This window comes from Prionailurus viverrinus, chromosome D2, assembly GCF_022837055.1.
Source record: "Prionailurus viverrinus isolate Anna chromosome D2, UM_Priviv_1.0, whole genome shotgun sequence".
NCBI lineage: Eukaryota > Metazoa > Chordata > Mammalia > Carnivora > Felidae > Prionailurus > Prionailurus viverrinus.
The window spans coordinates 34,676,156-34,700,264 of record NC_062571.1 but is presented as its reverse complement, the minus strand read 5'-3'; the positions used below and the strand labels follow the sequence as shown (position 1 = coordinate 34,700,264).

Genomic DNA, 24,109 nt, shown 5'->3' with positions numbered 1-24,109 from the left:
TCAATGGGAAATAGGAGGTACAACTGGCATCAATTAAGTGGAAGCCAGGATGCTGCTAACATCCTACAAAGCACAGGGCAGTTTACCTACACCCACCCCCACCCCCCCAACAGATAGTATCAGCTCAAAATATCAGTAGTGTTGAGATTGCAAAACCCTGGCTTACAGATATAAATGCCTTGGGGCAGGGAGTGGTTGTGGTTCTAGAACAGAAGAGTAGTATTGCTGATATGTGTCCAAATTTTAGGGAGGTTTGGATAAGCAGGCCTTCTGGGTAGATGAACTTTCTATCACTCAGTGGAACAGCCAGGTAGCCAGCCCCCTTTGACAGTCGTTAGGGGCATCTGATCCATCAGGCAGTATTTTAGTGCAGCCTGTTCTGCACTAAATGTTATAGTGAATATAGGGGAGAAAGAAGGTAGCTCTCTGTTCTTAAAGAGCTCAAAGCTGAAATAATCAGAATGTGCATGCATATAAAAATATATTGCAGATGTTGATGGGCTATAAAATAAAGAATGTAAAGTATTTTTTAGAAGTGATTTTTAAAAATTATGTTTTTGTTTTTTTTTTAAATTTTTTTTCAACGTTTTTATTTATTTTTGGGACAGAGAGAGACAGAACATGAACAGGGGAGGGGCAGAGAGAGAGGGAGACACAGAATTGGAAACAGGCTCCAGGCTCCGAGCCATCAGCCCAGAGCCTGACGCGGGGCTCGAACTCACGGGCCGCGAGATCGTGACCTGGCTGAAGTCGGATGTTTAACCGACTGCGCCACCCAGGCGCCCCTGTTTTGTTTTTTTTTAAGTAAAGGGGAATTGATGTGTAGAAAAGGCATTCCACACTATATATGTGGTAGGAGTGTGTGAACAAAAACAAGAGATCTCAGAGACTGAGCAAGAATGTAAGCAGAAACAGATTAACTAGAGTGAAGGTACCAAATTAAAAAAGCAGAGTGATGTTTTGGAGTGGTGGCTCTAAGAGTAGAGTTGTTACACTGAGTATACATTTGCAATATTAGGGAGCCATTCCTGGGGAGGGAGTGGAGGAAGAATTATAGTGGAGTAAAGTGGAAGTATGGCAACATTTATCCAGGTAGGAGGGAAGAGACTTGATTTTGATGTATATTAAGAATTCTTAAAAATGAAATTAAAAGCAAAGCTAGTCTTCTTCCCCTGAGGTGTATGCTCTTGGAGGTGTGGGGAGTTGAGAGGTACAGCCAGGAATGATCCTCTGGGAAGGAGAATGGTTTACTGAAGATGCTTAATATTTGGGTTTCTTTTTCTCTTTTCAGGAACTTCGAGGAGTGTCCAGCAGTTTCTGGCTATGTGTGACAGGGGTGAAACTTGCCAGGGGGTCAAGCACACAGGAAGGACTCTGAACTACCAGAGTCTCCCCCATCCTTCCAGAATAGATGCCTCTTGGGGACCATGGTCAGAGACCAACCAGCATATTGGGGCCAGATTCCTGAGTACTCCAGGGTGCACGCCTCAACTGACACACACTGCCACACTACCAGAAAGGCGCCAGGGCCTTCAGGTTCCTCATGCTCAGTCCTGGGGGGATCTTTTCCATTCATCCTCCCACCCTGTGTCTCCACCATCAAGCAATCTTCATGAACCCCTGAGGTCAGCTTGGAATTTGGGTCCAACTCCTGGGTCTCGAGCCCCTGGTCCTCGAAGAGTAGATATGCCCCCTGATGATGACTGGAGGCAAAGCAGTTATGCCCCACAATCTGGGCACAGGAGAACAGGGGGAGAGGAGTTTCTATTTGTTCTAGCAGATGCTCCTGGAAGAGAGCAGATAAGGGCAAGGGCCCTGCAGCACAATAGGTGGTAAGGGTCACCCCTTCCCTTTCCTGGAACCACAGCCTTCTCTGTTAAACTGTACTGTGGAGGAGCTGGCACCCTGCATCCCTGCTAGGGTTGTGCTAGTCTCATCTCGACGTAAGAGTTGGCAGTGTCCTAGGGGTACCAGGAACCCCTAACAAGACCTGGCTCTTTGAGAGGGAATATTTGAAATTCCAATTTTCTTTCACCTAGCAAAAGGAAGCAACTGCGGTTTGGGCTCTATTTGAGCCACTTTACAGATGAATCCATATTACCCCAGACACTAGTCATTTCTTACGATCTTAGGGTCACCATTTTATTCCTGGATCCTTTATGCCCCCACCTGCACCTGAGCCTTTATCCTGTGTTCCCTAGTATACTGCCAACTTCTATTCTTTGTTTTACTTACCTATCCTTATTACCTGACCTTCTGTCTCCCCATATCTCATCCTCAGAGGGACATGTAGCTGTGTGGTCATGGTCCTGACCACATCATTCAGGGCAGCCTGTTTGCCCCGGTATTATGAACGGTCAGCCTTCCCTGTGCCCCGACACCTTAGGCCTAGAATGCAGAGCTGCCAACGTAACATTTGCCCTTCTGAACAGATGGAGTCAGGCACACTAACACACCTTCCTGTCCTCAGCAGCAGAGCCATTACTGCCACTTGCACAGTCACCATTGTAAACCCTCAGAGTCAGCTAAACTATTTTAGGGCCAAACATACTGTTTTTGTAAAGTATTTTTCATTAATAAATCTTTAAGATAGTTGTATTTAATTCCTTGTGATTTAATTGTCTATTTAATGCCTTTTGTATGCTGTTGCTCTTTTATGTTGGGGATGGAGGGGAAGGCCTGAATAAGCAAGAAATATCAATTCCCAGGGGACTGGGGCTCCCAAAGAGAGGACCATGGCACAAACGTGTGTGTGTGTGTGTGTGTGTGTGTGTGTGTGTGTGTGTATGTGTGTATGTCTTTTGACTGAGTGAAGGTGAGGAGCCAAATAGTTGGATATATACTAAAGGTAGGAATTAATGGGCCCCTAAAGTAGAATGGCTTTCCTTGTTATTACTGTTGTTAGTGTATTTCCTATTCCTTTCCTGCTCAAAAACACAACGTTACATGCTTTATCCTTCCCTCCTTACGGAGATTTTTTGGGGATTCAGACCCCTCTTAGAAACCCACTGCTGATCTATGTATTCTTGGTGCCCTCCTTCTACAAGTTTGTGCCTCCTATCCCTTCCTTGCTCTCTTCCCGTGGCTGCCACTACCCTTGCCTTCCCTGTGGAATTTCTGTACTTCCTCTGGTGGTCCTCAAATCATTGAAGCAGGTAGAGCTATTGATGGTGAAGAGGAACAATTATTGCACAGAAACAGCCATTTTCACCTCTGCCTCACTCCCAATTCTCCCTCTAAAGGATATTTTGTGGGCTCCCTTTGCAAAGAATACCCTTTGGACACTTCCCCGCCTCTTTTATCCCACGTCTCAAGATCACTGAAATTGACAGAAAGAAGAGGTAGAAGGTGTTCTTTGAGACCTTTGGACCACTGCTTACCTAATTAACACCATCCATTATGAACAGATTATGAGAATTTAATGTTCAGGAGGATAGCAGGAATTTCTCATGCCACTTGGATTGTATGCCATCAAGATATATAGATCTTAGTGGCTATGCTGGTCTCTGCCCTGTGATTCAGTACATCTCCTACTGTCATACACATACCTTCTAGTAACTATTGAGTGAACAATCAGTTCTTGTCCCACTACTCCCTTCCTCATGAAGGTCCATCCCTATAAAGTTTCCGTAAGTCATCAGGGCTCAGATTCTGTATGTGCACAGAAGTACCATATGAAATATTTTTTATGAGGAACTAATTTCTCTATGTACCCCTCTGCCTCCCAAATCTCTATTTTCTGAATGGATCAAGAGGGAGGCTGTGTCCTTTTCAGGTGTATACTTTGAACATCCCTTGGTTGTCATCCCTTTCCCCTTACCTATTTTGATTCTTAACCCTTGGAACCTATTCTGCTCTATCTATATTCTCACCCTGTGCCTTCAGACTCTTGACAGTTCCAGGCTCTAAACATAAGGGTCAGATAGATTCTCAAACTCCATTTTGAACGGTCACTTCCCTCCAGAACCTACAGTGCCTCCTCTATTTTCCTGTCCCTTACCAACCAAAGTACTCAGATTTGGTAGTCAAATTGTTATACATTTGTTTCTCTATTAGTAGGAGATTCTCAGGTTTGAATAAGTCTCGCCATCTTACGAGGAGCTCCATGAGAGCCAATGTCATGTTTCCTAGCGCTCATTCACTGCAGCTAGTAGCAATAGATAGCCCTTCCTCTTCACGGTCTATTGTTTCTGCCTGCCCAGAATTTTAACCTGATCCCTTGGCCTCGTCCTGTTTCTCTCCCAGCCTCAGTAATTTTGCCCAGGTCCCTAGAGTCTGCCCCGCCCCCGCCCCCGCAAGCGCGGTGCATGCCGGTCTTAGCCCCTCTGTAGGGAAAGAGGGTCCGCCATGTTCCCCGGCGGCGCCGCCGCTTGGCTCTGGTAGCCGCCGCCCCCGCCCCCAACCCCGCCCGGCCCAGCGCCTAGCCGAGCCCCGGGCCCAGCATGGCCGCCCCGGAGCCGGCCCGGGCTGCACCGCCCCCACCCCCGCCCCCGCCGCCCCCTCCCGGGGCTGACCGCGTCGTCAAAGGTGAGAGGTGGACGAAGCCCTGGGGGCCTGGCCTGAGGAGCTGTGTGTAAGGGCGGGCGGGAGACCGTCCCCTCCGGAGCGGGCCCGGAAGGGCGGGCGAGTGACTGGCTGCCTCCCTTGGGGAGTGGCCCCTGGGCGGGCCCCTGCTGGGCTGGGCTGAGTCGGTAGCGGCGGCTCCGCGGTCTCCCGCATGCCTTCAGGCCCGAGGCGGGGGTTTCGCTCTCGAGGTCTTCTAGTTGTGGGGGTGAGTCTCCGATCTGCAGTGAGCCCCTTTCTTTTCCTCCTGGGCCTGTCAAAGCGGCCCAGAGGCCGCGATTAGCTTCCTGCTCCGCGACAGCTGCACGCCTGGCTTGCCTGGGCGGACCGAGGGGCTCGGAGACCTTCAGCCACGCGGGGCCGGGCGATGAGCAGTCAGAAATCACCTCGGCTTTGGCCCACGCCTGCTCCCCAGTGACAGCCGTCCGCCCGATTCGCGCCTAGTTAGCGCCAGCCGCAGGGGTTCGCGCTTGGCCCTCAGGTGTCACTCTACGCGGAAACTGGGGGAACCATGTGGGATTGGACAAGGGTGAAGAGACGAGGCAGGATTTGGGGGTCCTGGCTTTAAGTGCAGAGAAGATGGAGAAAAGGCAGCATAAAGAAAAAAAAAACCCCAAAAACCTGATCGATAGGAAAAAGCATTTACTTAGAAAACCGTCAACACTGGTCAAAGGCCAAAAAGGGTTACCCCTCACCTTGTGAACACATACCCATAGAAAAAAATTAAATATTTCTCAGGTGGGCAGAATATATGTATGTTTACCGACAACAGGTCAGCAGAAAAATTTTAAATAGAGAAATTGAGGGCAAATTGACTGTTGCTTAAGATTTCCATGCTCTCTAGGAGAGCCCATCAACTTCATACGCTGCTGTGGAGGTGAAAAACAGAATTTGAAATGATGTTTATTTACCATATGCAGCTTGGTCAATACATTGACATCATTTTAGAATAAAGTTTTCTTTATCGTATTACATTTATTTTGGAAAGGTAGATACTTCTTTCATTTGTTCATTTTCATTCAGCTTCTCAAATATACTGGTACAATGTTTAAACACTGTTAGTCCACTTTTTGCAATTTGACCAGAAATGTTTCCATTAAAATACTTAAGAACAAGAAAACCTTTTTCCTTTGTGTTTTTTTAATTTTAATTTTTTTTTTTAAATTTTTTTTTTCAACGTTTTATTTTATTTTTGGGACAGAGAGAGACAGAGCATGAACGGGGGAGGGGCAGAGAGAGAGGGAGACACAGAATCGGAAACAGGCTCCAGGCTCTGAGCCATCAGCCCAGAGCCTGATGCGGGGCTCGAACTCACGGACCGCGAGATCGCGACCTGGCTGAAGTCGGACGCTTAACCGACTGCGCCACCCAGGCGCCCCTAATTTTAATTTTTCAATTTGGGCCTCCTTTAATGATAACACTGATTTGTATCCAGGCTTATGTAGACAATTTTTAAAAGTTAATGGTATATCCAGTTGGGCCAGTCATTGAAATGAGCTGATTAAAGAGTTTATGGAATCCTGAGAAATCTGTGTAAAAAGAGAAGAAGAGAAAAAAAGATTGGTAGTTCAGGCATTTATCCTAAGTTTTGCGGGGGTTGGGAACAGAGACATGGGCTGTCTCTTCTTTTTCTGAGTAGGTATATGAGTTGTATGTTCATTTCTCTGGGCACTTTTCACCCTACTATTAGGACTAGTCACATTCCCTAACAATGAGTTTTTGCTATCCTTATGCTTGTGAGTCTTCTTGGTTTTTGTCATATATATGGTAATGTTTTCCCTGTACCGCTTTACCGCTTTAATACGGTAAAATTTAAAGTTTACCGCTTTAATACGGTAAAAATAAGATTGCAAACATAAGGTATATTCCTTAGGGGTGAGTTGTGAATCCACAACAGTCATATTTATAGGTTATTGGTGTGGAATAAAAGTCCTTTGATTTAGGTAAATAGGAAAAGAGCTTGTTGGTGTGGAAAATTATACATTTATAGAATTATAAATAGAGCTCATGGATATAAGATCTCATGTGCTTGGTAGTATATTCTTCACCAGGACAATTTTGATTTCTTTATGGAATTCATTAGCAATTAGAAAGCCTGATAAGGATCACATGTTTAGAAATGGTGGAAACAGACTAGTTTGCCCTGCTCATCTCAGCTCTGGCTTCCTCAGAAATTACTGGGAAATTCACCTTTCATACAGAAACCATTTTTAGATTTCATCTTCAGGCTTCTTTCTTGCCTGCCTTCTTTCAGTAATTGTACCATAATGTTTTACCTGATGAGAGAGAACACCCTTGCCAGAAAATACATGACCACAGTGCTGGTTCAGCTTGTTAAAATCCAGATTTCTTATAAGTCTAGTATGTGCTAGTTTTGGATCTATACCATCTCATAGTAGTAATATTATGGACACCATCATTGGCATTGAGTACAGGTAGTCTTTTACTTTCTGAAACTTTTCCTTCTTGTCTCTAAATTTTATGCTCTTATACTTCTAGTTAGGAGGCCGGTTTTGAAGGGGATATAGATCTTTCTGTGTTAAAGATCATGTGCCTGAAGTTCACTTTCATGTGAAGTTTGAGATCTGGAAATACTGTAGGTGATTCATGTATTAACGTAATTAGCCTTTTAGTGAAATTATTATATCGCTGATTATGGATGATTAGGTTTCCTGGTTAGTTCAGGCAAATTCATTTCTGAGCCTACTCCAGCTGCTGCTGGCTCAGGTCAAATTCTGTTTGAAAGTTGCAGTAACCCAATGGTTTAGGTGAGATAATATGCCCTCTTAGCTATTTTCTGTTAAGCATTTTTCTGTTCTTCAGCTAAAATAAGAAGTTGGAAATAAAATAGAAACAAACTAGCAAAAATGGCTAATTGTATCTCCCTAAGTGCCTTACTGCCACATCAGCAAAATTGGTATTGTAATTGAAGCATAAAACCCTGAATTTATGTATATTGCTCTCCCTCCTCTCCCTCCCCCGCCAATTTACTTGACCTGAATTGTCCAGATGGTACCTTTTATTTCCACATATTTTTAAATACTTCTTTTAAGTGCTTTTTGCCATATAAATGAGGTCCCAGATTTGTAAAACTTGATTGTCTCTTGAGATTATTAGGTCTGTTAGTCTTGATATAAAAAATTCACCGTTATCACTTAGAGTGCATTGTCTATATTGTGTATATGTTCATTTAGTATGTACAATGTGACTCACTTTCTTTTGCATTCAATATTTTTTCCTTATTTCCTAGGTTATATTATTCTTATGTCTTAGGTGATCAGACTTTCAGATTGAACCAAAATGCTGAAGTATGTGTGTGTGTTGTTTTTTAAGCTGATACATTTCTGATGGGCAGACTTAACATTCATTTAGGTTCTATTGCCAGCTGTCCTGCTTATAAATCTTAGGTCACTTGGCTCAAGAATTGTCTAGTACCTTAGTTTTATTAGGATTGCTTATTTTCATTACAGATTTTTAGATGACCCACATATGTCTTTGGGTCACATGGCTACTTCAGTGTTTCTTGCTAGTTCTATTTCATCATATTTTAAACCAACTTGAATTTTAATTTTTGTTTACAAAATGTATTTTGCAGACTTACCTATCCAAAAAGATAACTTTTTTTTTTAAAGTTCATTTATTTATTTTGTGTGAAAGAGAGAACCAGCAGGGGAGGGGCAAAAAGGGAGGGGGACAGAGGATCCAAAGTAGGCTCTGTGCTGACAGCAGAGAGCCCAGTGCGGAGCTCTAACTCACAAACCTTGAGATCATGACCTGAGCTGAAGTCAGATGTTTAACTGATTGAGCCACCCAGGCGCCCCTAAAAAGATAACTCTTGAAAATGATTTTTCTTCTTCCTTCCACCCCCATTAAACTGTTAAGCATACTAAAATAAATCTTCAGTACCATGTGTCCTAAAGAAAGTGAGGGAACAGAGAAAATTGTGTGTGTGTGTGTGTGTGTGTGTGTGTGTGTATGTGTGTATGAGAGAGAGACAGAGATAGAGGGAGGGAGAAAGAGAGGAAAGGAGAGAACATTGTGGTAATGGTCTTCTTAGAAGGAAAATGCCAAGGAGGAAATACAGCTGCTCAGTAGTAAGGCAAAAGCTCAGGTTCCAGAGCTATTCGATGAATTAGCAAGAATTGTAAGGAAAAGTTTGGTGAAAAGAATCTTAATTTATTAAATGAGGTTTATCTTAATACCAGTCATATGACCTCATTTCATTTTATCATAAAAGTGTTTATTTACACACAGATAAAATTAGCTGAAGATAATTGGGCATCCTTGTATGTTATGTAAAATTTATTTTGGAACACCAGAATAATCAAATAGCAAAATATTTATTAAATGCCTGCTGTATGCTAAGAACTGTAGGGAGACAACAAAAGTATAAAAAATGAAAAACAAACTTGGTCCTTGAAGAAATAAGTATTCATGAGAAGTTATTTATATATGTCATAAGGATGGGTCATTAATTGCTAGATAAGTGACAGAGCCAGTGACTCTTTTGGGTTCAACGGAGATAGTGATGACTCTGGACTGGAATGGTCTAACAAGGGTTTGTATAGGAAGAAAGAGACCTTGAAGGAAGGGTAGGATATAAATAGGCAGAGGATTGGAACCACTTATTTGTGCAACATTTATTGAGTACCAAAGCATAATTATTAGGCATTGAGGATACGGGCTTGGATTAGATACAATTTAAGTAAGGTAGATTCTCTTGGAGTGCTGGCACTCTAGTGAGGGAGATATCATTGCAAATAAATAATATAACAAATTTTGTACAAAGTGCTATTGGAGCTATAAAGAAGGAGTTGACTCCCTTATTTGGAGAAAAAGCATCAGTGAGAGGATTATGTTTTGAGGTGAGTCTTGAAGGATGAGAAGAATTTTTCCAGAAAGGAGGTAGGACTGGAGTAGGGAAAATAGCAGAAAGGCATGGAGTTGGGAGAGGGGCAGGGGGTGGAAAGCTTGAAAATTTGTGACAGTAGTATGTAAAGTACCTGGCTGGGAGTGGCAGGAGGTGAAGTTGGAAACAGTCTTTTGTACACTAAGTTGAGGAGCTGAAACTTAAGCTAATAATCAGTATAGTCTCTGGATGATTAAGAACACAGGCTCTGGAATCCAATTGCCTGGGTTTGAATCCTAGTTCAACCTTAATAACCTCTCCACTGTAGACAAGATACTTAATGTCACCAAGCTTCAATGTTCTCATCTGTAAAACAGAGTTAATAAAGTATTATTATGGGGTTTTTGAAGGATTAATGGAGATGGACCAAATAAAGTACATGGGCTGGCACATGATAAATATTCAACGAACGGTAGCCATTATTATTATTGAACGTTTTAAAATAGAAGAGTGATCCAGTATCTTGGTTTTTGAAAGGTAATATAGTATTGTGTAGAACAAAATAATAGCAGGGAAGATGCTTGGAGTATCAGAAGATTGGGGCATCTGGGTGGCCCAGTTGATAAAGTATCTGACTTTGGCTCAAATCCTGATAACGCAGTTTGTGAGTTTGAGCCTGGCATCAGGCTCTGTGCTGACAGCTCAGAGCCTGGAGCCTGCTTTGGATTCTGTGTCTCCCTCTTTCTCTGTCCCTTCCCTGCTCATGCTGTCTCTCTCTCTCAAAAAATGAATAAGTGTTAAAAAAAATTTTTTTAGAGTATCAGAAGATTAATTATTGAATTTTAATTTTCTTTAATTTTAACGTTTTTATTTTCAAGAGAGAGAGAGAGAGAGAAACCAAGGGAGGGGCAGAGGGAGAGAGAGAATCTGAAGCAGTCTCCAGGCTCTGAGCTGTCAGCTCAGACCCCAACGTGGAGCTCAAACTCACGAACCATGAGATCATGACCTGACCTGAAGTCGGGTGCCCAATCGACTGAGCCACCTGGGTGCTCCTAATTATTGAATTTTAGGTAGAGTATTCCAAGTTTGTAGAGTGGACAAAATTGAAAAGATTGTAGGGGGCACTTGAGTGGCTCAGTTGGTTAAACATCCAACTTTGGCTCAGGTCATGATCTCATGGTTTGTGAGTTTCAGCCCTGCATTGGGCTTGCTGCTCTCAGTGCAGAGGCTGCTTTGAATCCTCTGTTCCCCTTTCTCTGCCCCTCCTCTGCTTTCTCTCTCTCTCAAAAACAAATAAACATTAAAAAAAAAAAAAAACTTAAAAACAGAAGATTGTAGCAATTCTAGGGGAATAAAAATTCTTTCTTCAGCATCTCAGGAGCAAAGTAGTCCAAGTACAAAATGACCAAAGCATGAATTAAGGGAATGAGAAACCAGATATGATACAAATTCTGAATAATATTAGAAGGTAGTTCCTATTGGATCAGTGATTGGGTATGGGAACAGAAGAGCAAAACTTTTTAAGTAGACAATGATCAGACTAATTTTGCTTTAAGGATTGATTAAATTGAACAATTGTAGTTGGAGGCAAAGATTGGAATGGCATGTAAAAGACTGGGAATGGTCAAGTAGAGAAGGATCTTAGGAATAAGTTTCAGGCTTTTTATTCCTCTTTATCCCCCCCCCCCCCCCTTTATTCTTTAGTTCTTAAGAAACTACACAAAATTTTTGAGTAAGTTAATCTAGCAGTAAGTTAATCAAGGGGAAGGGAAAGTAGAGCTGAGTTAGATTTTTTTAGTACACAAAGTGATAAGAATTGAACTAGTATTGCAGCAATGGAGATACAAGAAAATGAAGAGAATTTGAAGATCAATAGGACTTGGAGTCCTGAAAGAGAACAATGACACCAAAATTTTAAGTCCCAGTGACAGAGAATGGTGATAACCATGACAAAAGTAAGACAGGAAGGATAACCAATTTTGAGGGAAAGGTACTATATTCAAATCACCACCACAGACTAAAAGGAATCCAAGGAATACCTTGAAATTTTGAAGACTGTGCTGTAGGTTTTATTGAATCTGTTCTTAGAGGATGTGGCCAGTGCATGCTTCTGTCTCTAGCACCTGGGTGGGTTATGCCCTTTTTCATGATGAGAAGACTTTTTGTCAGAAGAGCATTGTCATTTTGTTGGTATAGGACAGATTGTACTGGAGTAGCATTCTGACCTCAATTTCAGCCATGATTCTGTCCCTTACTAGTTGAAACACTTGAGAGAGCCATTTAACTTCTCTGAACCTGTTTTCCCTTTTGTGAAATAGGGATAAAACCTGCCCTACTAAACCCCCAGGATGTCTCTGAAAATCATGTAGGATTATGTATGTGAAAGTACTTTGTAAACAAAGCAGTATAAATATACTGTCATTGCTATATAGTGTCAAGATATACAAGTATTTTAGAAATTATGTCATTAATTTAGTAGACATTCAATGGTAACAGTGTTCTAATCACTGTGTAGTTAAGAAAGACATAGCCCCCTCCCTTCCAAAGAGTTCATAAGCATGTAGGGGAGACATATTTACAGTGTAATTGTTAAGTGCCATGATATAGGTCTTCATTATATGCTATGCTATAGGACCACAAAGGAAGGGACACCATTAACCTAGTCTGGGAACATGAAGAATTTTCAAGAATTGGAACACTGAAGTGACATTTAAAGACAAGGAGAGGTTAGGTAAAAGATGGGAATAGTGTACCCCCAAACAATAGGGTGTTCGAAAGTATGGAGATTAAAAATAAGTGATGTAATTTTAAAATGAAAATAAGTATCTGGAGTGTAGAATGTATCTGGAATGTGAGGTAGTGACAAAAGATGACGGTTGGAAATGTAGGCAAGGTTCAGATCACAAGGGATCTCACATGCCATGTGAAGATAAAGAATTTGGATTTTGTATAATAAAGCCAGTCTTGAATCAAGAGAAGGTTGAGATTTGAATTTTAGAAAGCATATTCTGAGTGTTGTAGAGTAGACAAAATTGGAAAGATTGTAGTAATTCTAGAATAGAAGCCCTTATTCAGTGTCTCAGAACCAAATGAGCAGAAACGGTTCAGGTAATTATTTAGGACCTATTGGCCATGGAGGGTGAGAAATAAAGAGAATTCTAGGACAATTCCTTGATGGGAACTATGGATAATAGTTTAGGGGGGAAAATCACACACTAAATTTTGGACATACTCAATTTGAGATATGTATGGAAAATCCCAGTGGAGATATTTGATAGTTTACTGGGAATCTGGAGTTTAGGGGAGGGCTTTCGACTGAGCAGTCTGTTATTTGAGGGTCCTCAAAATGTAGATTTTAGTTGAAACTGTAGTTATGAATGAGATCACTAATTCAGAGCAGTATGATAGGAGAGCCAAGGACAGAATCATAGAACACACACTGACATTTAAGGATCAGGAGAAAGACTAGAAGTCCATGAAATAGACCAATCAGTTGTGACCAGAGAAGTAGAAGAAAAACCAGGTGAATGCTTTCAAGAACCCAAGAGAGAAGAGAGTTATAAGGTGGAGGAATAGAGCAGAAACCAGATAAATATGGGTTAAGGAAAATAGACAAAAAGTCAAAAAAGGAAGATACCCATTGCAGATCTTAATACCCTTTCAAAAAGCTCAGTTCTCAAAATAAAGGATATATGGCAGAAACAGGGATGAGGAGTAAAAGAGAGTTACTTGTTTGAATTAAAAAAAAAATTTTTTTTAACATTTATTGCTGAGGGACAGAGCACAAGCAGGGGAGAGCCAGAGAGGGAGGGAGACACAGAATCTGAAGCAGGCTCCAGGCTCTGAGCTCTCAGCACAGAGCCTGACGCAGGGCTCAAACCCGCGAACTGCAAGATCATGACCTGAGCCAAAGTTGGATGCTTAACCGACTGAGCCACCCAGGTTCCCCCTGAATTTTTAAGATCATAAAGATTTAAGCATGTTTAATTGCTCAAAGGAAAGACCCAGTGGAGAAGCAGAGGCAGAGGAAACAATAGAATCATAGGAGGGGTGGAGGGGATGACTGCAGTTAAGAGGTTGGGGGAGTGGGATTCAGGATACAAATAGTGTTTAAATTTTTTTTTTTCAAAGTTTATTTATTTTTTGGGGGACAGAGAGAGACAGAGCATGAACGGGGGAGGGGCAGAGAGAGAGGGAGACACAGAATCGGAAACAGGCTCCAGGCTCCGAGCCGTCAGCCCAGAGCCTGACGCGGGGCTCGAACTCACGGACCGCAAGATCGTGACCTGGCCGAAGTCGGACGCTTAACCGACTGCGCCACCCAGGCGCCCCACAAATAGTGTTTAGTAAAGGATAGGAGTATCTCTTCCTCAGATGGGGAGAGATTTAAAGATGCATACTGGTGTAGACGTGTGGATGGAGAGGAGGGAAGTGAAGTTTGGTCTGAAGGCCTCCATTTTCTCTGAAATTGGACACAAAGTTGATTTACTGAGTAAGAGATAAAGTGAGTGACGGTTCAAGAAAGGGGACCATTTGAAATTTCTACTGAGAAGCATGGGAGACAGAATGTTTAATAGGATTGCTGAGAAGTGCCAGTGACCGACTACATTGGGGACCATGAATTTGTAGTAGCACAGAGCCATTTTGATGATTTTATACTTAGCACCCAAGTTTAGAAGCTAATTCATCCAAGAATTGCAGGTTTCCCTTATAGGTAGAATAAGACAAAAGGGCAAAACAATTTAGAATGTTGTTTAGAAAGTGGGTGAATGATGGAATACTTTAAAAGTATAAGAAGCAAAGGTATCCAGAAGGGAGTTGATAAGGAGGGGTTGTCTAGGTTTTTAATACAGTTGAAGAATAGATGGAGTAATGGGAGTGGAACTGAAAGGTTAGGAGGTTTTAATCATTGAGTGAGAGATTGGAGTTCAGGATTTCAGAGGTGGAGCAGTAATTATGGTCAAGGCTGAGGAGTTGAAGTGGAGTGGAACTCAAACTTCTCAGTTCTTATGTTTTAGGTAGATCATTCTGCATGGACATTGATGGTGGGATTTAGCATGGAGAAGGCCTGCAAGCCAGGAGCTGGAGTTGCATGTGAGAAATGACTAGAAGTTTAGAAGATGGCAGGGACAAGGATAAACTATATAGAAGGCATGAGCCTCAAAGGAGAAGGTATTTTTTTCTTCAGTGGAGTGATGAAATTGGAAATGGTAATGCAAAGCAACACTTAAGACTAAAGCCTTCTCTGCTAAGAGTAGTGGAGTGTGGAAGAATGCACAGCATCTATTTTGAAAAAAGGGTTTGAAAAGTCTTATCCTTCAGGATAACTAAGATTTAACTAAGATAAAGAGATGAAGACAGCATTACTGTGAAGATCTAAAGTGTGTGTGTGTGTGTGTGTGTGTGTGTGTGTGTGTGTGTGTGTGTGTGTTGGGGGAAGAGGGATGAGTTAAAAAAATAATGAGGCACCTGGGTGGCTCAGTTAAGTGACCAACTTCGGCCCAGTTCATGATCTGGTGGTTTGTGGGTTTGAGCCCCACATCAGGGTCTCTGCTGTCAGTCCAGAGCCTGCTTTGGATCTTCTGTCCCCGTCTCCTTTTGCCCCTCCCCCATTCTCTCTCTCTCTCTCTCTCTCTCTCTCTCTCTCTCTCTCAAAAATATTTTTTTAAAATGATGGGGGGCGCCTGGGTGGCGTAGTCGGTTAAGCGTCCGACTTCAGCCAGGTCACGATCTCGCGGTCCGTGAGTTCGAGCCCCGCGTCAGGCTCTGGGCTGATGGCTCAGAGCCTGGAGCCTGCTTCCGATTCTGTGTCTCCCTCTCTCTCTGCCCCTCCCCCGTTCATGCTGTGTCTCTCTCTGTCCCAAAAATAAATAAACGTTGAAAAAAAAATTTAAAAAAAAAATAAATAAATAAAATGATGGGATTTCTGGAGGCTTAAATGAAGAGGATTGAGAAGGAGAACAGCCAGAGATGGCGTGGTGTAAGAGAAATACTGAGAAAAAGTCAGAAATGTAGATGACAGGAGAGACTTCATTTGGATAGTTGCCAATAATGGCAATGATCAGAAGCACAGGCCTCTGAATGATTCTTTGTAGTAAAGTTGTTCATTTGGCATAGGCTGCATGTACCCCAGTTGGTGTTGGTGGCCTTGTAGGGCTAGCTAATACTTTTGTAGCCTTTGCTTAGAGTTGGGGAATAGGAGTTAGTTGATTTCTAGGATTCCTTACCCAGTAGTAGAAAAAGTGTATCTGTCCTTCCCCTTTCCCTGGTCAATACTATCCCTGGTTTGTTTTTCCAACTTCCTAAATTAAAACTTGCTTTATACATTTTTTTAGTTGCCATACATTAAATCTGAATGAAAATAACTTGTGAATGTTATTGATTACTATATAGATGTGTGTGCTTCATGCCAAAATTTGGGTTAAAGGAAATGTTTCAACAGAATAGTTGGTCAAATGAATATTACCAATTCAAGTTTCCTAGTGTTGGAAACTTGGTGATTTGAGATTATTTTGTAGCTCTTTATTCTAGCTAATCCTCATTTTTAGCCATCTCAGTTATTGACCATTCACATTACATTTGCATATATTTATATTCTGCTTTTTTCCTATCATAAATATAGGAGAGTAGGAAAAATAGTCTGAAAATAAGGAGGAAAAATATATTAGAAGAATATCCTAGAAAATAGGAATAATTGGCTAAAGATGAATTAGAAATAAAAAGAAAAACTTTTTTTTGTTTATTTATTTTGAGAGAAGTACACATGCACGAGTGGGGGAGGGGCAGAGAGCAAGGGAGCAGACTTTGCTTGAGCTCAATCTCCCAAACAGAATGGTGAGATCATGACCTGAGATGAGATCAGGTCAGATGCTTAATTGAGCCATCTGGGCTCCCCAAAAGAAAAAAATTTAAAAGTCTGAAAATAGATGGGAATGCTGTAAAATGACTTAGGAATTAAGTAGTTGAGGAAAAAAAAATATATGTATATTTTTTTTTATTAGAGGGTGTGTGCAAGTGGAGGGGGGCAGAGAGACAGAGAATCTTAAACAGGCTCCATGCTCAGGGCAGAACCTGATGTGGGGCTTTATTCCATAACCCTGGGATCTTGACCTGCATCGAAATCAAGAGTCAGGTATTCAACGGACTGAGCCACCCAGGAGCCCCAAGAATATTAATTTTTGATGACAAAATTTTTTTTTAACTCTTTGACCAGTAGGGTCAATAATTAACCCCCTGTTAGGCCAAATTCTATTTGGTTGGCTTTCTTTTGCCTGGTCAGATCACCTGCTACAACTCCTCTCTCCTTCTACAAAGAGCACATGCCTTTTTCCTCTTATGCCTTTCTACATGCCTTTCCTTATTTACTGATATATTAAAATATATTCTATTGAAACTTCATTTTCTAATTTCAGCATTGTGTTGTTAGAACAACACTGATCTAAAGTTTTCATCTGCTTTTATCTGTGATGGCATTTCTTTATCTTTCAACCTGTACATTCCTTAGAATGTATTCCAGCTAGTCTTGGCATGTAGAAGTATGCCTTGAGTTGAAAAAGTGGAAGAGCATAGGTCTATAGATGACTTACCATGAGCAGTTTTTTTAGATAAATAAAGGCACTTTGGCTCTTGGGGGTAATACTTCAGTGTGAATTGCAGTGGAGCATTCACAGTGTGCATGAAAATACGTAGTAACACTGGTGACTGGTTGAATTGTGGGGATGGGGCTGGTCTCCCAGTAGGGTTTTTAGGAAGTTCTGCAGTTTGAATAGAATTCAGCCAGGAGTGGAACTTTGTTGTTGATTATTAGAAAGTATATATAATCTAGAATGCAACATCTTAAAGAGTATCTGTTTTCCTGAATAGAGTGCTAAAAAATTTTTCTTGGCCTGATGAGAAAAATGTGATCCCATCTTGATCTCAGAACTTTGTGTTTGAGATATTTAAGCTTTTCCTTTTTGTAATGTCTCAGAGCACCTTGTGATTTATTTAGCAATCAGTTATTAAAATCTGCAGTTCTTAAACAATTAGTTTACTGATTAGGGGCAAGTTTGGTCTGTTTAGTCTATGGCTAGAGAAAAACATACTTGAACAGAGATTTTTATTTTATTAGACTCTGGACATACTATATTTGAGGGAACAAAATGTGTTTTATTTTTTTTTATTTTTTATTTTTTTTTTAAATTTTTTTTTTTTTTTTAACGTTTTTATTTATTTTTGGGACAGAGAGAGACAGAGCATGAACGGGGGAGGGGCAGAGAGAGAGGGAGACACAGAATCGGAAACAGGCTCCAGGCTCCGAGCCATCAGCCCAGAGCCTGACGCGGGGCTCGAACTCACGGAGTGCGAGATCGCGACCTGGCTGAAGTCGGACGCTTAACCGACTGCGCCACCCAGGCGCCCCCAAAATGTGTTTTAATGCTTTGTTCTAAATGTGGTAAAAAGTAATGGGAATATATGTGTTCTAATGAAGAGCAAGTAAAGAAGTTCCAATTTTGTTTTACTAAGTATCAAAGAAAGCAAGAGGGATTGGTGATTTCAAAGTCTTTTAGAATTGGTTGACATCCCTCTGCCTAGTTCTTATCTCACTTACAGAGTATTGAGTTAGTCCTGTTCCCCCCCCCCCCCCCCAAGTAAGATAGAACATGGTTACTAATTATTCTTTCTCAGGTAATTGATATAATTCTAACCCAGGCTCCAGTTTTTAGTTTTTTAGTTTAAGTTGAAATGTAAAGAAGCAATTGGTCCTATACATTTCCAGGCTTCTGTATAATAATTGATAATTACAGTGATGACTCTGAAACATCAAGAAAATACTATATGGTGTATGCCCAAATATAAAGTGAGTTTTTCCTAAAACAATATTTCAGAAAAGAGGGAGCTGCCTTACATTTGAGACTATATACAGACTTTTACTATAAATTCTCTTGCTTTGTTTTAAGAAACAAAGTACTATTTGGTAAAGAGCGTAAAACTACTTCAAGCTGATTTTGAATGTTTAATGAGGCTACTTGTTGGAGTCAGTGAAAAGGAGTCAAATAAATTTAACAGATATGTAGTAATTTTTCCTAGGTATAGAACCTCAAAATTGTGCTAGATACTGTTGAAAATAGACCTTTTAGTTTCCCATTCTGTTTCCCAATAGCAGTTTTAGAGTACAGTTGGTAATATATATGGGAACTGTGGCTTAGGATTAATTTGCAGTGATAACATTTTATGTGTATTCAATAAGTGATATATCAAACAACTTGAATGAAAGTGAAGATTAGTCTTTGAAAAAAGTGTTAGATGACTTAAAAATGCCTCCAGTGATAAGGAATTCATTACATACATTTGATGTCAAAGATGCGCATAAAGATTTTGAATGAAGATGTTTTGTAAAACAGGAGGTAGGAGAAAAAGCAGTATTTCAAAATTACCATTTATTAATGCTGTTTTAAATCTATGTGCGCAGCGTGCCTGGTTGGCTGAGTCAGTTAAACGTCCAACTCTTGATTTGGGCTCAGGTCATGATCTCACGGTTCGTGAGATTGAGCCCTGCATCATCGGTGCTGTCAGCACAGAACCTGCTTGGATTTCTTTCTCTCCTTCTTCCTCTGCCCCTCTCCCCCCTCTCAAAAATAAATAAACACTAGGGGAAAAAATCTATATTTGCATCTAAATGAATTTAAATTTTATAAATATTTGTTTTATCTATATCTCTAAAAGTTTCTTTAAGAAAAAATTTTTTAATGTTTATTTATTTTTGAGAGACAGAGAGACAGAAAGAGAGAGAGAGAGAGAGAGAGCAAGAGGGGGAGGGATAGAGAAAGAGGGAACCACAGAATCTGAAGCAGGCTCCAGGCTCTGAGCTGTCACCACAGAACCTGACGTGGGGCTCTAACTCATGAACATGACCTGAGCTGAAGTTGGATGCCCAACCAACTAAAGCCACCCAGGCGCCCCTAAGGTTTCTTGTTTTTTTTTGTTTATTTGTTTGTTTTTTAAGAGGAACTAGCTGTTTTTTTTAATGTTTGAGAGAGAGAGAAAGAGAGCAGGTGGAGGAAGGGCAGAGGGAGGGAGAGAGAGAATCCCAAGTACGTTCCTCACTGGCAGTGCAGAGCCTGTCGTGGGGTTTGATCTTATGACTGTGAGATCAAGACCTGAGCTGAAATCAAGAGTTGGATGTTTAACTGACTGAGCTACCCAGGTGACCCTAGCTCTTTTTTTTTTTTTTTAATGTTTATTTATTTTATTTATTTATTTTTTTTAATTTTTTTTTCAACGTTTATTTATTTTTGGGACAGAGAGAGACAGAGCATGAACGGGGGAGGGGCAGAGAGAGAGGGAGACACAGAATCGGAAACAGGCTCCAGGCTCCGAGCCGTCAGCCCAGAGCCTGACACGGGGCTCGAACTCACGGACCGCGAGATCGTGACCTGGCTGAAGTCGGACGCTCAACCGACTGCGCCACCCAGGCGCCCCAGTTTATTTATTTTTGAGAGAGAGAGAGAGGCAGAGAGAGCAGGGAAGAGAGAGAATCCCAGACAGGCTCCATGCAGCCAGCACAGAGCCTGACGTGGGTGAACCGTGAGATCATGACCTGAGCCAGAATTAAGAGTTGAATGCTCAACCAACTGAGCACCCAGGTGTCCCTGGAGAGTTTCTTTTCAAGTTGGGCAGAAAACATTGTTTTTAACTTCCTTATTATAAACATGGTATGTCACTTTATATTTGGGATTTCTTTCTATTCAGGTTTAAGTTACATTTATTGTGCTTCCTTAAGGTGAAGAGTGTATGTTTTGAGAATTCTGCCAAAAAATGTTATCGCTTAAAGAAAACTTTAGTTATCCTGAAAGAACTTTTAATTTTGAGGCAGTTCATTTCTCTAATAAGTCTCAACAAAGAACATGCTATTATATATAAATAAAAAGTATAATTTGATTACTCTTTTTTAAAAAACCTTTTAAAAAATTAACACCTCTATCCAGTAAATAAATAAACACTCTAGCTTTTCAAGTTTTACTTTTGTTTATCTAGATCCATTAATTAGTATTTATGTTAATATATTAATGGTGATTTATTTTTTATTAATTAAAAAAAATTGCAGCTGTACCTTTTCCCCCAACACATCGCTTGACATCTGAAGAAGTATTTGATATGGATGGGATACCCAGGGTTGATGTTCTGAAGAATCACTTAGTAAAAGAAGGTCGGGTAGATGAAGAAATTGCACTTAGAATTATCAATGAGGGTGCTGCCATCCTTCGGAGAGAGAAAACCATGATAGAAGTAGAGGCTCCAATTACAGGTATACTTATTTATGTTTTGGATATTGTTTTTTTGATTATACCATTATTTGGTTGCTTGGATATAGGGCTGCTTATTCTTCAGCGTATGGTATACTAAATTAATATTACATGGACATTATCTTGAATTTCCAAATTATTTTTTGTAATTTTTTTTAATTTTTGCCTGTTTTTAGTGAATAAGCATGATCCTAAGTAACCTGAGTGCAGAAGTTGGTCTAATATGTTTTTGTGAAGGTTTCATCAGTTGTGTTGGCCATAATCCAATTTGATTCAACAAATTCTTATTTACTTTGCTTTCAATTATTAGGGGAAAATACCTCAGTGTCAACATAGCAGTCAATAGAAAGTGTTGCGTTAGAATGGAGATTTTAACTGCCACCATTATAATTTTGTAATCTTAAAACATAAGCTTGGCTTCCTGAAGAGGAACTTTATAAATTTAGGTGAAAATTTTGTCACTAACTACAAATTTCATTATTTTTGTTAAATCTTGTTCTAGATCTTGAGCACATGAACACTTGGGTACATCATCCCTATTAGGACTCTTCATAGACTCTGACTTCCTTCTGAGACATTTCTTGATAGAATTTACATTATTTCTTATGTGAAAGAAATTAGAATTTAAGTAAAATTTGTTATTTCAGAGTTTTTTTTCATATCTAATAATCTTCTTGTTTCAGTGTGTGGTGACATCCATGGCCAATTTTTTGATCTGATGAAACTTTTTGAAGTAGGAGGATCACCTGCTAATACACGATACCTTTTTCTTGGTGATTATGTGGACAGAGGTTATTTTAGTATAGAGGTAATAATCATAATACTGTCATTTGATTTGCTTTTAAGTGTTACCATAGATGATTTCCATTAATTCCTAGTAAAATAAGTTCCTTAAAGTACCTATATTGGGTTCTTTTTAATACCTCTGCATATTCTGAAGTTTTTAGGTAAAACTACTATTTATTCTCTTCCGCCTTTCATACTATTCTATTTTCTTTGTATTACTATGTTTATGAAATTATAATTGCCATTTTTCCCAGTGGAAATTATGTGCAAACTGAGGGTTCTTTATTGTTCTGTTATCTAGTGGCCCTAAGGAGCTAGTGCTATTTATCTCTTTTGCCCCTAAAGGCATTAATTACCCCATGTGAAAAAAGATTAATTGAATTTTCTCTGATTAAATAAAACATACTATAATGCTTTTATTGCTTAAACCGTAGTGCTTCTATCCCACCTTCTATAGCTATTAAGACCCAAGTCTTTTGTGTATTCTGAAAGTATTCATTTCTTTTAAAAAACTTAAGAGGCATTAAAATGACCTATTGATCATTACTTAACAGTACATGGTTCTTTTTGCTCCTTTTATTTCTCTAATTATATAAATAAAATAAGGTAAATATAGAACAATCTGCCGTTTCTAATATATGCATCTCTCTTCTTTTTTAATTGAAAATGTGGCCATATTATAATGTTGTTCTGTAACTTGCTTTTTTCATATATCTCTATACTGTGATGTCTTTCCAGGTCAGTATATATAAATTTATAATATTTTTAATAGCTGCATTATATTCCGTTGAATAAACAAACCACAATTAATTTCATCGATTTTTTATTGTTAGACACTTACGGTGTTCTCAGTTTTTTGTCATTACAAACGATACCTCAGTGAACCAGGTTTTGTATATATGTATATATATATCTTTGCACACTTGCTAAATTATTTCTGTGGGGCAGATTCTTGGAGGTAAAATTGTTGGATAAAAGCTCTACTAATAGGTACTTATGTTGAGCATTTACTATGTTCCAAGCATATTGTAAGCACATAACACACACTGATTAATTGAATCCTCACAACAACAATATGAAATAAGTAGTGTTACTTTATCCATTTTATGGATGAGGAACCTGAGGCCGTGCCCAAGGACACATTGTTAGTAAGCAGTACAGCCAGTCTTATTCCAAGCCTGTACTCTTAACCACCTCTCCCAGTAGACAATTAAAGCTTTACCTGGTGCATTTCCATGCTGGTTCCTGTTGTTTATATCCCCTTCTCCAGTATTTTTAACCTCCTTTCTGAGGTATGCTAGGATTCATAGTGAGGAAGGAGTTCAGGGCCCTGGCCACCCAAATTCCCTAAGGAATTTTGTTACTCCCCCCTGAGTTGTTCTTCCTTTATTCATAGTTTCTTCATCAGTCGCCTTAAACTTCCCCCACAGTTGCAAGGAAATCAGAAAATGGCCCTTCTTAACAAAAAGATTGGGGGCTTTGGAAAAACAAAATGAACAATTTTAGGAAGCTTATTGGGAACTAAGCATATTGGTGTGTATGTCCTTGTATTAGAATGTTTTGTAGCTGACTCTTTTAATATATTTTACTGTTACAAAAGGAAAATAATAAAGAAAGCAAAAAAGACAGAGTTTAATAAGTATTTCCCTGGCTTAATTTCTTTTTTCCTTGTGAATAAAATGAAGGTGTGAATAGTTAAAGATTTTAATATACCTTAACTTGTTAAAAATAAAGTTTGTTTTTCTTCTTGTGTATAATTATATTTCCATATGAAATGTCTTTCCTTTTTTTTTTTTTTTTTTTTTTTAACCAAATAAATAAAATGTGAGTCTCTTGTGTTAAATATATTTAGAGGGGTGCCTGGCTGGTTCAGTCAGTAGAGCATGCGACTCTTGATCACAGGGTTGTGAATTCGAGCCCCACGTTGGGTATAGATATTGCTTAAAAATAAAACCTAAATAAATAAATAAATCTACTTAGAGAAAAGCATCTGCTTTACTGCTTATTTTAATATTCTTCTTTTTTAAATTATACTTTATTTGAATCAGTTTAGATAATAAGCCCCTACCTTATGTAAGGCAACAAGTATAACCAACAAAATAAACATAAAAAATGGGCATTGCCTTCGTAACACAGCATGGCATAATGATTAAGATCAGAAGATCAGATTCCTATCTCTTAAAAGTTTTTGTAATTTCAGACAAGTTACTTGAGCTCTTTGCTTCAGTCTCCTCATTTATAAAATAGAGATAATATTATTTACTTCATAGAGTTGTTTGAGGAACAAATGAGGGGTATTAAATATGTAGTGCTTGATACATTGTAAGTACTCAATAAATGGTAGATGCTGTTATTTTTGACACTGTTATTATTTTATTTATTGATATACCTAAGAAGGAAACCAATCTGCTGATTGTTTTTACAACAAATAGTCTATAAATCTAAAGTAATTTAATATATTGACTCATTCATTCAACAGATATTTATTATTCTTTTGCTGTTTGGTAGGTACTTTTCTAGGAGTGGAGGATGAGTGTGAATAAGATGAAAAAGTCCCTGATTTCATAGAGCTTATATTTTAGTAAAGGACAAAGAGAAAAAGATAGTAAAGAATAACAGAGATTGT

General features: G+C 39.6%; 2 protein-coding genes across 20 annotated transcripts in view; both read left to right on the top strand.

Annotated features, from left to right (window-relative positions):
* USP54 (ubiquitin specific peptidase 54) overlaps nucleotides 1–2,603 on the top strand; it is a 135,423-nt gene extending 132,820 nt beyond the window's left edge. For all 15 annotated transcript variants that reach the window (XM_047825269.1, XM_047825280.1, XM_047825278.1 and 12 more), the window contains one exon: nucleotides 1,292–2,603. In XM_047825269.1, the coding sequence (XP_047681225.1) occupies nucleotides 1,292–1,836 (545 nt within the window). In that variant the 3' untranslated portion in view covers nucleotides 1,837–2,603. The remainder of the gene's footprint in view (nucleotides 1–1,291) is intronic.
* A 1,732-nt stretch (nucleotides 2,604–4,335) lies between these two features.
* The window catches only part of PPP3CB (protein phosphatase 3 catalytic subunit beta), a 59,928-nt gene continuing 40,154 nt past the window's right edge, over nucleotides 4,336–24,109 (top strand). For 4 of the 5 annotated variants that reach the window (XM_047826241.1, XM_047826239.1, XM_047826240.1 and 1 more), the window contains exons 1-3: nucleotides 4,336–4,527; nucleotides 20,499–20,699; nucleotides 21,381–21,505. In XM_047826241.1, coding sequence (XP_047682197.1) covers nucleotides 4,443–4,527; nucleotides 20,499–20,699; nucleotides 21,381–21,505 — 411 coding nt within the window. In that variant the 5' untranslated portion in view covers nucleotides 4,336–4,442. Of the gene's footprint in view, nucleotides 4,528–4,647; nucleotides 4,772–20,498; nucleotides 20,700–21,380; nucleotides 21,506–24,109 lie in introns of those variants that run through there. The other variant, XM_047826242.1, reaches the window with a different exon arrangement.